The sequence below is a fragment of the Acartia tonsa genome, chromosome 10, assembly GCF_053477335.1.
Source record: "Acartia tonsa isolate MP-2025a chromosome 10, ASM5347733v1, whole genome shotgun sequence".
Lineage (NCBI taxonomy): Eukaryota > Metazoa > Arthropoda > Copepoda > Calanoida > Acartiidae > Acartia > Acartia tonsa.
This window is the reverse complement of record NC_137269.1, coordinates 42,342,048-42,357,051: the sequence shown is the minus strand read 5'-3', so window position 1 is coordinate 42,357,051 and position 15,004 is coordinate 42,342,048. Positions and strand designations below refer to the sequence as shown.

Genomic DNA, 15,004 nt, shown 5'->3' with positions numbered 1-15,004 from the left:
ATTACTAACCCCTCCTGGGCTAAACAGCGCCTTAAATAACCTAACTAAAAGTTATAAAAACAAGGATGACATCATCTATAGATTGTCAGAACTGAATTAGCAGAATATTAATGCATCAGTACAAACAATATTTTAAGAAAATTTGTTGCAAAACTGCATAAATAGATGATACTGTTTAAGGACATACTTACATTTTTGGGACTTGTTTATAGAGATGCTTCGCTCATAACATTGTACCTTGTTGTAATAGGAATCAGTTTTCAAAACATCAGAAGAATCGGATAATTTTAACATACAAAAATTTGTTGTCAAAAAAGTTAAAAATCGACATGTTTAAAATGGACGTACAGACATTCTGGTATTGTTTATAGAGTTGCTACGCTTTCTTAATTGTACCTAACTACTATAGGAATCATCATGAAAAGTTTGGATTCGATAGGACAATTCTAACCTGTTTAAATTAACGAAAAGAGCTAACTCTCTGTGTCGTACGGACCGACCCTAATTATAGAAAAGCTTCGCTTTTAAAAACAATACCCACCCCCCCTTATTTTCAATTTATTTATAAAATTAGATGGGTTGGGTGGTGCATGGCAGGTACTTTAAGAGAAAGCACCTATCTTAACTTCTCTACAACAGTTACAAGCTATCAAAGGCAGATTTCAACACGAACAAAAATCTTTTAAAATAAATATATATCCTACTATTTGGGCAAAATTAGGAAAAATAGAGGAAAAGACGTTTAGAACTTAAAAAGGTTAACAACATCCTTAAAAGTGAAGCTGAACAAATAAGATAAGGAATATAAAAATATACGTAGAGTAACAATACTTTCTCCGAATCCGGTGGATAGGAACCGGTTCTCATTCATACGAAAAACTATGTCTAGCATCGTATTATATCCAGCTTTCTACGAATATAAAAATGTACAATCATAAGATTAAAACCATTTTTTTAGCCCGTGTCATCGGCACCTCAGGGCTAAAAAAACAGGTTTTAATCTTAAAATTGTTCATTCTATATCCGTGGAAAGCTGTATATAATACGATGCGAGAAATAACTATTAAATATTAAAGTAACGAATTTTTATCACGTAAGCAATTGATATTAATCTTAAAAGGTAGTTTCGTGATTTTTTCGATAATTCATCCTAGATTGACATAAAGCAAGTTACTAAAATATTTAGAAAGATAAAAATTCATATAAAGAACAGATCTATAGTATAGATATATATACAGACAACTACCTCCCTTCCTTTTTTAAAGACCTCTTTCGTCTGCTTCTAAATTATTTTCTGCTACTTGGCTGTGTTAATACAAACGACACCTGCATTGGTTGATTTTCAATGACCCAATGGAAAGGTTGCACAAGGTGGTTGCGATGGAGAGATACAGTTATTCAATCTTTGCTCCCTCTAGTGTTTTACTCTAATATATAATGCATTCTAAAAATAGATGTTAGGAACCGAAATTGATATCGAAAATATAAAAAAAACATATTTTTTACAATTCAGTTATCATTATCTTAGGATTGCTTGCATTTTCTTATTGATTTTCACCATCTGCGGACTAACATACAAATACTTAACAATTATAGAATAGCCATGCTACGAAAAAAGAAAAAAAATCTGGTAATAATCTGTATTTTTGATTAAAACCTAAACAAAGGATTTCATTTATATGAAAGCTAACACAGAAGTTCACACTACTCCCCAGAATTCGTGTTTAAAAAGTGTAAAAGAACCTTCACTAGACAGAGCGATAGGGGACAATGGGCTGTTTATTACATTAGTCTCCAAAGTTTTATAATATCGTTTATTCGTTGGCTTAACAACTTTTGGGACTTTCATAAATTTTGATTGGTTTATTCATTGAGTTGGGTGTCCAAGCGTTTCATCCACTAACTATAATTTTGTGTATCATCTTAGGGGATTTACATCAATTTAGGTCATTGTCTTATCCCTTTAGGTCCCTGAAAAGAACCTTTATTAGGACATTTTTGTTCCAACAATTAGTGTAATTAATCATTTAAATTTAACATTTTTGACCCAAAATAGGAGAATTTTTTAAGTAGTATTTAGTTTTAAGGATTTAAAGGGATAAGACAATGGCCCCATTTATGAAACAAAAAATACACCTTCTGTAGATTAAAATTAGTGGTTGAACCTTTTGAACACTAAACTTAATGAACTAACCAATAAAATTCATTAAAGTCCCCAAAGTTGTTATGCCAACGAGAAAGAAAACGTTATTAAAAATATTTGTGGACTTAAACTGCGTCCCAACTTGGTTTCCTCACACTTTTCAAAAACAAGCTCCAGGAAGGAGTGTTTATCAAATAATAATAATACTAAATAAACTTTATGATGTACGGACGGTTAAACCAGTTTATTAAAACCAGTTTTCGGCCGCAAAATAAAAGTTGTTATCCACATCTTACAAATAATTTTTACTACATTTAATTTTATAAATATCATTTATTTAAACTTCTTTTTCTAATTATAAAATGAAATTATATAAAAAAAAGGTAAATAATAAAGTAAACTAAGGTTAATGATTTGAAAATTTGAAGTATAAATTAGTTTATTACATAAAAAAAACGATTATTTTCTAAAATTTGACTATAAAGACTTCTAAAAGTTTTACCGAAGAAATGATAGTTATTTATAGCATCGTATTATAGACAGATTTCCGCGGATATTAAAATGATAAATTATAAAATTAAACCAGTTTTGTCAGCCACGAGGGGCCAAATGGTGTTAATTTTATGATTATTTTAATATTCGTAAAAATATCTGTAATGCGAGGACATGATTTTTCAGTAAAGCGGAGAACCGGTTCAAATCCAGCGGATATTAATCCGCGGTTTCGAAGCCTTACTGGATAACAAATACTTGATTTACTGTTGAATGTCACTAAAGTCCCATTTAATTACATCTTATTGATATACTAATAAATATTAGATTACAAACCGGAACAAAAATAGAAATTTTTTGATTATCTTTTTTATTTTAAGGTTTTATGACAAATAAAATTTTTTTTTTGTTGTTGTAAAAACCCTTTTTTTTATGAATTAACTGAATGTATAATTAAAGGTTTTTTTTTAGATTAAATTGCAGGGGTGTATATTTTCAAAATTGACCCTGCTCAGGGGGGGGGGGGGAAATAAAAAACTAAAAAAATGTGTGGTAGGAGGGATAAAATAAATAAAATATAGAGTTCTTCAAATATTTTTCCATTTTCTTTTACTTGGTGAGAAAAAACTAGGGGGGGGGGGGGAATTTAAAATTTTGTAGCCGGGGAAAAAAAAAATTCTTGTGCAGAATATACACCCCTGTTAGATTGTAAGAAGCCTAGATAATAATTATGATTTCAAGACTGATTTTTTATTGTTAATTCAAATTATGAAATATCTATCACAAATTGCTTTGTTTTATCATTAAAAATATATAGTTTTTGCGTAGAAAAACGGCAGAAAAAATCTCGAAAAAATACCAATTCATTAATAAATGAAAGAAATAAAAGTCATGCTTAAGTTAGCTTTCAAATATAATTAAAAATTTACTTTAATCTTAGTTGTAAAGAAATAATAATAATGACAATAATTTATTTTTTTTAGCTTACAAAATTTATATTAAGTCTAAAATGACTCTAAAATAATGAAAATCTTTTCTAATAATAAGAAAAATTTAGAAATATTCCAAATAATTATGAAAAATACATAAAATATTACATAAAGTTATACAATATACACAAAACATACCTATTATGTGTTTTTAAGGTTTTTTTTTTTAAATTTAAGTGACTGTATTTTTATATTAGTTATTTAGCTTTCCGCGGATAAATTATCAGATTAAATCAATTTTTGTTAGCCCCGAGGGACCTAAAAACCGGACTAACATAATTTTTCTGTGTGACTGAGAGCCGATAAATAATCCAGCGGTTTTGAAGCCATACTGGAAAGAAATTTACAGTAACCATTACGTCAAAAGGGGTAGTTGCACAAAGTGCATTCAAACATGATTTTAGTGAACAGCATATTTTTTTCTGTTCAAAGATTTAAACTACATTTTTAGTACATATATCTGAAAGAATTTTAATTTTCTACCAGGTAATTTTAAAAATATAAAGACTTGAAAATCATATTTTTTAGATATAAGCAACTTATATTGCTGTCATGTATTCATAAAAACAGCATGACTATTTTAGTGGTGCCTAATAGATTGCTGTTTATAGTAATACAAAATTATTTATGTTAGATAGAATTCTAGTAACTTATGCTTGCAATCAAACTCGTTTAATGCACTTAATGCAACTATCCCTTTCAAAATTGCAACATTTTTTTGGTTGTAGCCAAAATGTGAAGGCAATGACCTGTTTATGGGACAATTCAATATGCTTCGGTGCAATCAAATAATATGAATCTACATCAATTATAAATTACTTAAATTGATCAATAAATAAGAATTTCAATAAAAAAGAAATATGATTACAATAATTATAACTACTACTCTACCATTATATCAAATATTTTTAAGCAACAATCCTCAAAGTGAAGTGAATCAAGCAAAAACAGCTTGGTCGTTTTAGACAATGAACATGTGTGTTAATAATTATCATCAAAATGAGCCTGATGACCGCCCTTCTTTACCCCTCCTCCTCCCGCCCCCGCCTCGCTCTCCTCATCCCCTCTGGGAGCAGCAGCACCCCCCGCCTCTCCTGGACGCTGTCCCCCCGCCCCCGCGTCCTCCCCCTCTTCGGAGTCTTCGGGCAAGAGCTCAAATGCCTTCTCCAAAGTTGATCTAAAAAAGAAAAATTGCATTTGATTTAATAGTTTATAGTTATAGAGAGGCAATTATAAACTTACAAAGAATTTTAGAATTTCCAATACTATGGCAATCCTTTCTTAGGGATCTAAAACGATAAAATAATGTATAAATTTACTTCTTCTGCAGATTAGATTTAGTGGTTGAAATATTAAAACACTCAATTTATTGAACCCACCAATCAAAATTCATTATCGTCCCCAAAGTTGTTAGGCCAACGAATAAGAAAACGTTAATATAAAACTTTAGGAACTAGTGTTATATACAGCCTTATGTTCCCTCCATCTCTGATTCTTGCTTGATGAGTAACAGACGTAATGTGTTACCTGGCAGAGTGGCTGCGCTCCAAGAAATATCCATGCGCCGTCTCATTGCTGCCAGCCGGTGGTGACCAATTACTGTAGTACTGCAGATGAGGGGCGGGATTGCCAGCGCCGCCTCCCTGGTAACCGCCTTGGCCAGGGCCACCGCCGCGGCCTCCAGCACCACCACCACCGCCTCCCCCACCGCGCTCAAGCTCCTCGTGGAGCCACTCGACGCTCCAGCTCCACTTTTTCTTCAGCTCTCCATGGCTCATTAGAATATTCTTAGCAACCTGAAATAATAGATAAGATAGAAATCAATTAGATAATATGCATGAACAGAGGATAGATATTGTCACAGGAGAAAAAATGTCGTCAATTTAGGTTGCTTAGATCCACGATAAAATAAATCCATGAACCTACTTAAATCCTTCAATTACTTACAATGACTGGCAGAGGGTTGGATTATTGTAGTAACTCCAAAAATTCTGGATTAACCCTCTTATTTCAGGAAAACATATTAGAGGCCATTGTTTTAGAGATCCTTGGGGCCATAATTAAACATAATACATATGATGAAAAAAAACTCTTTTTATATTTTTGCAATTTTTTTTCTTCTCGCCTAAAAAAGTGTTCCCTATCATAATACACTAGTCAACAACAAAGATAAGTCAATAGAAGATAATTATACAGGGGTATATATTCTGCACAAAATTCATATTTCCCCCATCTGCATAATAATTCATCCCCCCCCCCCCCCTACCCGTTATTTTTTTCAGTGTTTTCAGTGCTCTTTATTTTATTCATTTTTTTATGCTAAGGGATAATTGAAAAAAAGGATTTTTTTGCCCTTTACTCCCACATATTTATTGTTCCCCCCCCCCTCCCCCCTTTAGCAGAGAATCCAAAGCAGAATATACAGCATGACCCTCGAAAAAGTATTTTTAAGCATCTGCAGCCCTTATTTCTCAATGAATTATTAAAAAATGCATATGTCCTTGTTCTCTATAGTATTCCACGTAAGTAGATATAAAAATATTTTTTTTACCTCCATTAACACCGGAGATTTTTAGTGCTAAAGTTTTGAAAAAGTGACTGAGGAAAAAGTAACTTTTAACATGATACGACTTTTTTAGCAAAATTAAGCTAGAAATCCTTTTATTTTTGTTACTAGCAGAAACTTTATACAAAAATGAAATAAAAAATTTAGTTTTTGAGTAAAAAGCATTTTTTTACACATATTTTTTGAGTCTTTTTAGTTTAATGATATTTTGAAAAACTTACTTATTAGGCAAAATTGTTTAAGATTAAAAAACCAAATAAATCTCTCTGAATATAGCAGGAAAATTGTTTTTGTTTCACAATCCTAACTTTAATAACAAACAAGTTATAAAGAAAATAAAAATAAAACATAATGATTTTTTAGTCTAAAAAGCTTAATTTACCCCTTATTAAATAATTGAGATGTCAGAAAAGTAGGCGGAGCAACTGTCATAATTAATCCTTTTCTATAAATAAGGGTTAATAAATAACCTAAAATTTGCAAATAATCAATTCATTCAGTAGTATTTTTTGCCATTAAAAATTTATATTTTTGGTGGAATAAAAAAGAAATATTTAGTTAACTGGTTTTTTTTGTGTCTCATTATTCAATTGCCAGAAAAACATAATATAACCATCCAAAAAATAAGAGAAACAAAAAAAAATTCTTTTTCTCAGTCACTTTTTCAAAACTTTAGCTCTAAAAATCTCCGGTGTTAATGGAGGTAAAAAAAAATATTTTTATATCTACTTACGTGGAATACTATGGAGAACAAGGACATATGCATTTTTTAATAATTCATTGAGAAATAAGGGCTGCAAAAGCTTAAAAATACTTTTTCGAGGGTCATGCTGTATACCCTTGTAATTATATCTGGCAGGTAGAGATGCACTGGTATGCCCAAGGGAGGGAGGGGACATTAGGCTGTTTATTACACACAATAGTCCCCAAAGTCCCTGGAAAAGTTAATGGAAGATAAATCCTACCTGACAGGTAGAGAATAGGGTGACTGACCAGCATCTTGATGCACTGGTATGCCCAAGGGAGGGAGGGGACATTAGACGGTTTATTACACTAGTCCCCAAAGTCCCTGGATAAGTTAATGAAAGATAAATCCTACCTGGCAGGTAGAGAATAGGGTGACCAGCATCTTGATGCACTGGTACGCCCGCTTCTGGTAATGATTCTTACTCCTCTGGATTGTTTCAAATAATCCATCTCTGGAGGAATGGTCGTCAGGTATCCCCTTCAATGCTTTCAGTATCCTGAAGATATGAATTTAATTGTCTATCAATGAATCCTTTAAATAAACTAAAGTAACAGGGTGGCTCTCTTATGTATTACTTTTACATTTTGTTTCAGTAAAGGTTGTAGGCTTTTGGGAGAAACAACACCTTGCCACCATTTAATTTAACAATATGATTATGCGAGGCGGTAATTCTCCTCTCTTGGGACGAGGCCACTAGTTACTTAGTTATCAGAACAGAATCTAGAATTAAGTTTTTTTTTACAAATCTCAATCTGCATGGATTAAAAGAAAATAATCTTCTTACTCATATAAAGTACTAAGATTTTTTTGTCTGCATCTTAAGATTTCAATAAGTACCTACTAAATAATTGATGTCTCCTTTTTAGGGAATTATCACATAGATCCTGGGGTGTTTTAGGCTATTTTACTTCGATTTAAGCCTTCTAATGGTTTTAAGCTATTTTTCTTCCCCCCTCCATCCGTATTTGCTGGGAGCGCAGCCGCTAGTTGATTAATAAATTGTTTACCTATGATGTTGCCATGAATCCTCAAGTGTGAGCATAGCCAGTAGCAGCTGAAGATAGGGGCGCAGCTCATGTGTATACGCGAAAGCTATCTGCCACAGCAGCTCGTACAGGACTGTGTGCGAGAAGGTGGGGTTCTCCCAGGAACAAAATTGTAACAGTTTCTTTGTGTCTTCGGTACTGTTCGCGTCTTCTATCACCTGGAATAATTTATAGAGGGAATCTTCACAAAAAAATCCAGCCCTCTATCTTGAATTGCAGCATTTCCACCATAGCGTTACAGACTGACGGATAAATTAAATGTATTAAAGAGTAGCTTCGCTTAAGAAAAATTTTATAAAATAAAGAGTGAGTGGGAAAATACAATATAAGGAACATTTTTTTAACAAACCAAAGTTCTCTAGATATATTTGTAAGAAAAGATTTATATTTAACTTGTGGATGCAACCATGTCATATATAGGCTATGTATTCAAAGAGGGATTGAAGGCAGGAATAATAGCCTAAAGCCATCCAAAAGCTTGAATTTAAAATTAAAATTATCTATCTATACTTGAACATAAATGAAAATTTCCTAAAATGAAGACACAATCAGTTCAGCGGTTGGCAAGATCTTAAGGGCCAAAAAATACCTTTCTGCTTTACCTAATAGGCTAAGAAAAATACATAAAATAATAAGTCTTACCTTCTTAAGATAGGCTGATCTTTGGAATAGCTGTTCAGCCACTATGAGTGGGATGGGCATGATGTAGGAACCCTGTACCAAACACTTCAATTAATTTTTAAATAAAAACAATGAATTTATCATTAATATGATCTTACACCAGATTATCATGTTCTCTAATAAAGTGAAACTTGTAGCTGGCCAAATTAACGATCCTCCCCACATCCACACCCTCTTTATCCAATCCCCTGCCCTCTTACTACATGACCAATAAATAAAGTCCGTGTCAGCAACCCAAATTAACGACAATGTTCCCCCTGTCATAATATCAACTTATATACTATATCCATTTCCAAAACACATATGATATGATAACAGGTTTAGGTTAAAAGAAAAAAATGTATGCTCCCCCCAATATAAAAAATTTGCTAAATCTGCTATAAATAATTACCTACACGGACCCCCCCCCCTCCCTTACTTTTCAAAAAAATTAAAAATAATGTGGGAAATTCTTATGCATAAACCCTTATATATGGAGGGAAGGTTTCAGGGTTTGACAAGGCACTTCTGTGGAAATTTACAAAGTTGTGAAAGAAAAGCGTAATTGAAGTGCAAGTTCCTGATTGTGTTGTTGAAGACTTGACTCTAGGTAAGGGTTGGGTAGTGGCTCCCCTCCCTCCTGGGAGCTCTGGGTAACACAGGACACATCACAACAACGCACCAGGTTAGATACAACCTGAAACAAGAATAGATTTCATGAAAACTGATGCCTTTTTGAACTTAAACAATAAGGTTTTGTCTTTTTAAGCATGACCGACAGACAGACAAAAAATGCGCATAAATTAAAATAATAGGAATTCAATAAAAGTCCCCAAAATAAAAAAGAAAACATTATCATTAAGCTTTGGGGACTAGTGTATTAAACAGTCCAATTTCATGTCCCCTTCCTCCCTGCTTTAAACCTCTTATCTAATATACAAATATGAACGTACAAAAGCAGAGACTCAAGCAAATTCATTGGCTAATATTTTTTTGTAAAAGAGCTTCACTACTGTCGAACACTATCATCCTTTTTTTATGACTGATATAAAAAAACGGATCATGGAAAGAAAACAAAGTAGCGGGTTTCATCTTATTTTTTCACTACTTCGTTTTATTTCCATGATATAAAACAAACTAACCTGATACAATTTACCAAGCTCAGCATACTGATACTTTATAGAGGGTCCAGGACCATCATCCAGAGATACCTACAAAATCATTTTTATACATTTTCAGTAACTATTACATACAATCCGACCACATTATTGGTTGGAAAGAATACACAATTGGATACTGAAAGACAGTTTATTTCCATTTAATTAAATTAATAAGTTATCTTTAGATAAAGCTTATATTAAATTGTCAAAAGAACGTTAGGTACTCGTATCATGGGGTTGCATCAACATGTGACTAAATAAAAAAAATCTTTGTCTGCTAGAATTTTATTTAGGAGTGATTATCTTTAGTGCCTAAATGACCACCTAAGATCATCATTTTACCATTTAAAGTTTCAAAATTGTCCAAATTATGTCCCGGTCTGATGTTAATTTTAGTTTTTTTTTTATTTTTATTTTGAAAATTGACTGTAATACGATGCTATACATGATTTCTGAGTATAGTGAGAACCGGTTCTAATCCAGCGGTAATTAAACGGTTTCGAAGCCTTACCTGGATGAAAATAGCCGGAACGGACAGATTCAAGAGTTGCGCCTTCTCCTTGACCCCCAAGGTTATGTACATGACAAAGAGTCCAAAGTATTGGGCGAGGTTACGCCCGTAGTCGGCCACCTCGGACCACAGCAACGAGAGGACGGCCAACAGCAAGTGGTCCGACAGGTTTGTGGCCACTGGCGTCTGAAATATAATACATAAGGATAATGAACCAAGAATAAAGGTCGAGTTATTAAGGGACACTTAAAAATTTCCTTGTTTAATTGTGATGAAACTCTACACAAATATTAAATGAAAGCATAGAGGCAATAAGATTAGTTTTCATAGAAACTGGTGCCTTTTTGAAATAAAAAAAGATTACTTTTCTTTTGTGTTAAGACATACAAACATAAAACATCAAGAACCTTTTTAGAGGTCTCATGCGTAATACAAGACGAAAAAGCATTGCATAATATTTTTGAATTTGTGGAAGAAGTGAATACTATATGCCTTTTTTTCTCAAAAGGCATAAAAAGTAGAGTTAAAAATTCAGGAATAAGGCATAGCCAACAAGCGAAATAAATAATATTTGGTAGACAGATAGAGGTCGTAAATTCTACTGTGTTTTCCCCCAACGACAGCTAAAAACCACGTATATGTTTCGTGATTTTTTTCGAATGAATTTCGTTGTTGGTATAAGCTGTTAAAAGTTACCTCTGGAATATTTTGCAGCCATCTTGGTGGGGGCGTGGGACTATCTGGAAGGGAGAAATGCGCACAGAAAACTATCAGCTTGGCAAAGGCTTGTCTCACCTGATAATTAAAAAAATTTCCAGTATTGCTTCGTAAACGGTTAATATCCATTTTTATTTATTGGAGTCATGGTTATGTTTACCAAGGGGTCTAAATGTATTAGAAAATGGCCGATAAACTGATGTACATCCCCAATGATTATACACTAAATTACCCCTTTTTTAGATTACAATTAACCAACCAATTAAAATTTAAAGTTCCCAAAGTTGTCTAGAAACGTTTATATAAAACTTTGGGGACAAGATATTTTGGGAACACTAGTCCCCAAAGTTTTATAATAACGTTTTCTTATTCGTTGGCTTTAATTAGTTGATAAATTTATTGAGTGTTTAAACGTTTCAACCACTAATTTTAATGTTTACCTCGGGTGCTGGACACTCTAGAAGATATTGTGGGAACCTGCTGGGATGGGCAAACAGGACGTTGTTACAGAACCAGATCCTGGCCACCTTGGTACGCAGGTGCACAGATAATATATCATACCATTCCATTGCATTTCCTGTCATAATAAAAAAAAGTTTGGATCATGGAAAGATCATGAAAAGTTGCGGGTTTCGTCGTATTTTTACAGTACCTTATAATAGGTTATTCAAGGTTATGTAAATATTAGAACATTGTAGGGTTAGGAAATTGGCATAGCAGGATAAGAGGAGCCCTCCGCAGGGCTAGAAATAGGAGAAAAGATACTGTGAAAATTAGGGATGGGCCCGATATCCGGTGTGGACGGATATCCGGCCATTTTAAATATTAGGCCGGATAGCCGGATATTTGCCGGATATCCGGCCCAACCCTAGTGAAAATACGACGAAACCCACTACTTTGTTTTCTTCTTATGTTCAAAAAGTTTAAGACAAAATATTCGTGGAGATTATGACAGGGGAAAAATTGTCGTTATTTTAGGTTGCTGTCTAGTAGGATGGTAGGGAATGGGAGGTATTGTTGTTTCAGCCTGCTACAATTTTCACTTTATTAGAGTAAATAATAATCTGGTATAAAGTCTAAGTAATGACAAATCCATTGTTGAAAGGACAGTTTTAAACATAATAAAATAAATGATGCTTAATGAAATATATCTAAATTATAAGAGTATCTAAGTAATATTAGTACATAATGAATCCTATTATATATGTTATTTTCTTGCTAACCACTAAACCACTGATTGAGTTCTACATTTCAGGGAAGCTTTTGATGACAAAGATTGTCTGTAAGATTTTCTATTTTCTAAATTATGCTCAATACGGTATGTCTGATAATTTCTATTAACTTCAATTATGACGCGGTTTGTGTCGAAAATTAAACCTATCAACTACCTATACTAGCTAAAGGTACAGGTAAAAACTATAATAAACTTTTCTTTAAAAAGGGGTAATTTTTTTCGCATATTTTCCGTAAAGTTTGGTAAAACCTTTTAGTCAAACGCTCTTATTTAGAACCCAAGTTTGCGGATTATACGCGAAAAAATTGACCCCCTTAATCACAAACCTCTGACAGATTTCTTTGTATGAAATCCAATGGTGAAGAGGAAAGCCGAGGCAAGCTTGACTGTGGCTAGACTCATTTCCTCCTGCTCCTTGGTTGGACTCTCATCTGGCTGTACCGTTACATAACCTATAATCAATTGATACAGACATATGTCAACAAATGTCTTAGGAGAATCCACAAGATCTTTTGGCCTTATAAGATAAAAAATGCTGAGCTTTTAGAGCGCAGTGATATGTCAGACATCAAACTGACAATAAAACAGAGAAAATGGAGATGGTTGGGGCACACTCTAAGGAAAGGGCATGATTTAACCAATCAAGCCTTGACTTGGAACTCCTTCACGGGAAAGAGAAAACCAGGTAGACCAAAAACAACCTGGAGGAGGGAATTCCTGGAAGACTGAAAGAGAAGAATCTATCATCTTTCAATGATGCCTCTACTGAGGCCCAATTAAAAAAAAAATGGAGAACCATAGTGCGTGGCCTATGCTCTGAAAAGAAGAGATAATTGCCGATTATGATGAATTAATAGATATAAAATATGTGGATATATTGGCAGGGAAAAATTTGTCGTCAAATTAGATTGGTAATATGGACCTCAATTTTTGTTCACTTCGATCATTCAGTAGGAGGAGAGATATTAGGGTAAAAGAGGGTCAGTCAGGGTATCGTTATTTTAGCCAGCTGGGAGTTTTACTTTAAGAGTATAAAAATCTGTTTTAACATCCAAGTAATAATATATGGATTTCATATTTTAAGTAGTGAAGGTTTACTTCATATGACATTTGTATCTGGCTATCCGTGGAAAACGTTCAAGATATTATATATGTATATAAAAAAAACTATGGTTAGCTAAATCTATGTACCACGAAATAATGTACGAAATACCCTAAATCCTTACTTGGATAAGCAGAATCTTTTTTTTGAAGGAATAAAATGTAGATTCAAATTCGCTTTATCAAAATCATAAAATTTCTTCGTCCTTAATCTAATGATTGAAAAAAAAGTACAACTTACCAGTATTACATGATATCAATCTCTTAATAAAATTAAAATATTCAGCTGAGAAACCATTTCTGTTGTGTAAAAATCTGACGTTCTGTTTAACTATAGATTTCTCTATCGGCAAGGGCATCTTTAACCGTTTTCTTTCCTGAACATAATTTAAGGTTACATCGATTACAAGGACAATTAGGTACAAAATCAGCCCAACAATAATGAGTAGGCCTTATTCAAAATGAAAAAAAAACCAGCAAAATATATTACAGTCAAAGTAGTACTTTAATTAGTCGTACTAGCGATAAAGTCGACCCCGCCAATTTAAAATTTTAGTTTTAACAAGAAAAAGTCGGTGAAAAATTCCTTTTTTTTATTGGGGGTTCATTTTTTTCGGAGGTTGGTGGAACACTCCTCAAAAATAGTTATAAACCTTCACGGACCTATCAGAATATACATTGTAAAATTGTAAAGGAGAACCATATCTAATCAGCGGTTAGCCTTAAAAATCAATAGGTATATAGGCTCATTTTCGCCACACAACCACAAAATAATTCGAATCAACCAATCGTTCAGAGAGAAAAACAGCCAACTGGCGACAGTTGCACATTTAATCTTCATGTAGAAAGATTTTTTAAAGGTCTTCAGGACCAAATAAAAAACTTACCATTATATTAGCAGTAGCTTGAATATCTAAGTCTTGTCTGGCATAGAAAAGCATGTAGGCATTCCACCATCTCTTCTGGCGTCGGAAGGACATCTTCTTTACTACATGGTCAAATACCTAAATTTAAATATGATATGTAGTTTTGATATCAGCAAAGCTTTTGATGCTATAATATACAAATAACTAGCTGCTAATACCAAAGGGCCCCTATTGTATTATAGACTGCTTTCCGTGGATAGTAAAGCGGAAAATTATAAAAGGAATTGCATTCTTTAGGCCACGTAGGGCAGGCGTAGGCCAACAAACCTGGTACCTATTGATCTAAAAGGTTTTTATTTTATACTGTTTAATCCATAATTTTTTAGTACGGCTATGAACCAAATTTAATCCAGCGGATATTAATCGGCTTTGAAGCCTAACTGGTAATTAAAATTATAAAGACTGAAAGCCAGAGACACAGAGATATATAATTGGAGAGAAAAATAAAAATATACCCAGGGATCTTAAGAGATAAGACAATGACCGATAAATTGATACAATCTAATGATGATACACAAAAATAACCTGTAGACTAAAATTAATGGTTGAAATATTTGAACACTCAACTTAATAAATCAACCAATCAATATTCATTAAAAGTCCCTAAAGTTGTAGAAAACGTTAAAATAAAACTTTGGGGACTAGTGTAATAAACAGCAAAATGTCCCATCCCTCCCTGTCAATATACCTTTGACAAATATTCTCGTAATA

General features: G+C 33.1%; 1 protein-coding gene across 2 annotated transcripts in view; it reads right to left on the bottom strand.

Moving 5' to 3' along the window:
* Window positions 1–1,626: 1,626 nt before the first annotated feature.
* faf (ubiquitin carboxyl-terminal hydrolase-like faf) overlaps window positions 1,627–15,004 on the bottom strand; it is a 56,075-nt gene continuing 42,697 nt past the window's right edge. For both annotated transcript variants that reach the window (XM_080174665.1, XM_080174666.1), the window contains exons 45-58: window positions 14,255–14,371; window positions 13,609–13,744; window positions 12,593–12,718; window positions 11,473–11,609; window positions 11,012–11,110; window positions 10,316–10,501; window positions 9,787–9,855; window positions 9,228–9,341; window positions 8,627–8,701; window positions 7,946–8,142; window positions 7,290–7,434; window positions 5,152–5,420; window positions 4,374–4,801; window positions 1,627–3,804 (exon numbers count right to left, since the gene is read on the bottom strand). In XM_080174665.1, coding sequence (XP_080030791.1) covers window positions 4,606–4,801; window positions 5,152–5,420; window positions 7,290–7,434; window positions 7,946–8,142; window positions 8,627–8,701; window positions 9,228–9,341; window positions 9,787–9,855; window positions 10,316–10,501; window positions 11,012–11,110; window positions 11,473–11,609; window positions 12,593–12,718; window positions 13,609–13,744; window positions 14,255–14,371 — 1,866 coding nt within the window. In that variant the 3' untranslated portion in view covers window positions 1,627–3,804; window positions 4,374–4,605. The remainder of the gene's footprint in view (window positions 3,805–4,373; window positions 4,802–5,151; window positions 5,421–7,289; window positions 7,435–7,945; window positions 8,143–8,626; window positions 8,702–9,227; window positions 9,342–9,786; window positions 9,856–10,315; window positions 10,502–11,011; window positions 11,111–11,472; window positions 11,610–12,592; window positions 12,719–13,608; window positions 13,745–14,254; window positions 14,372–15,004) is intronic.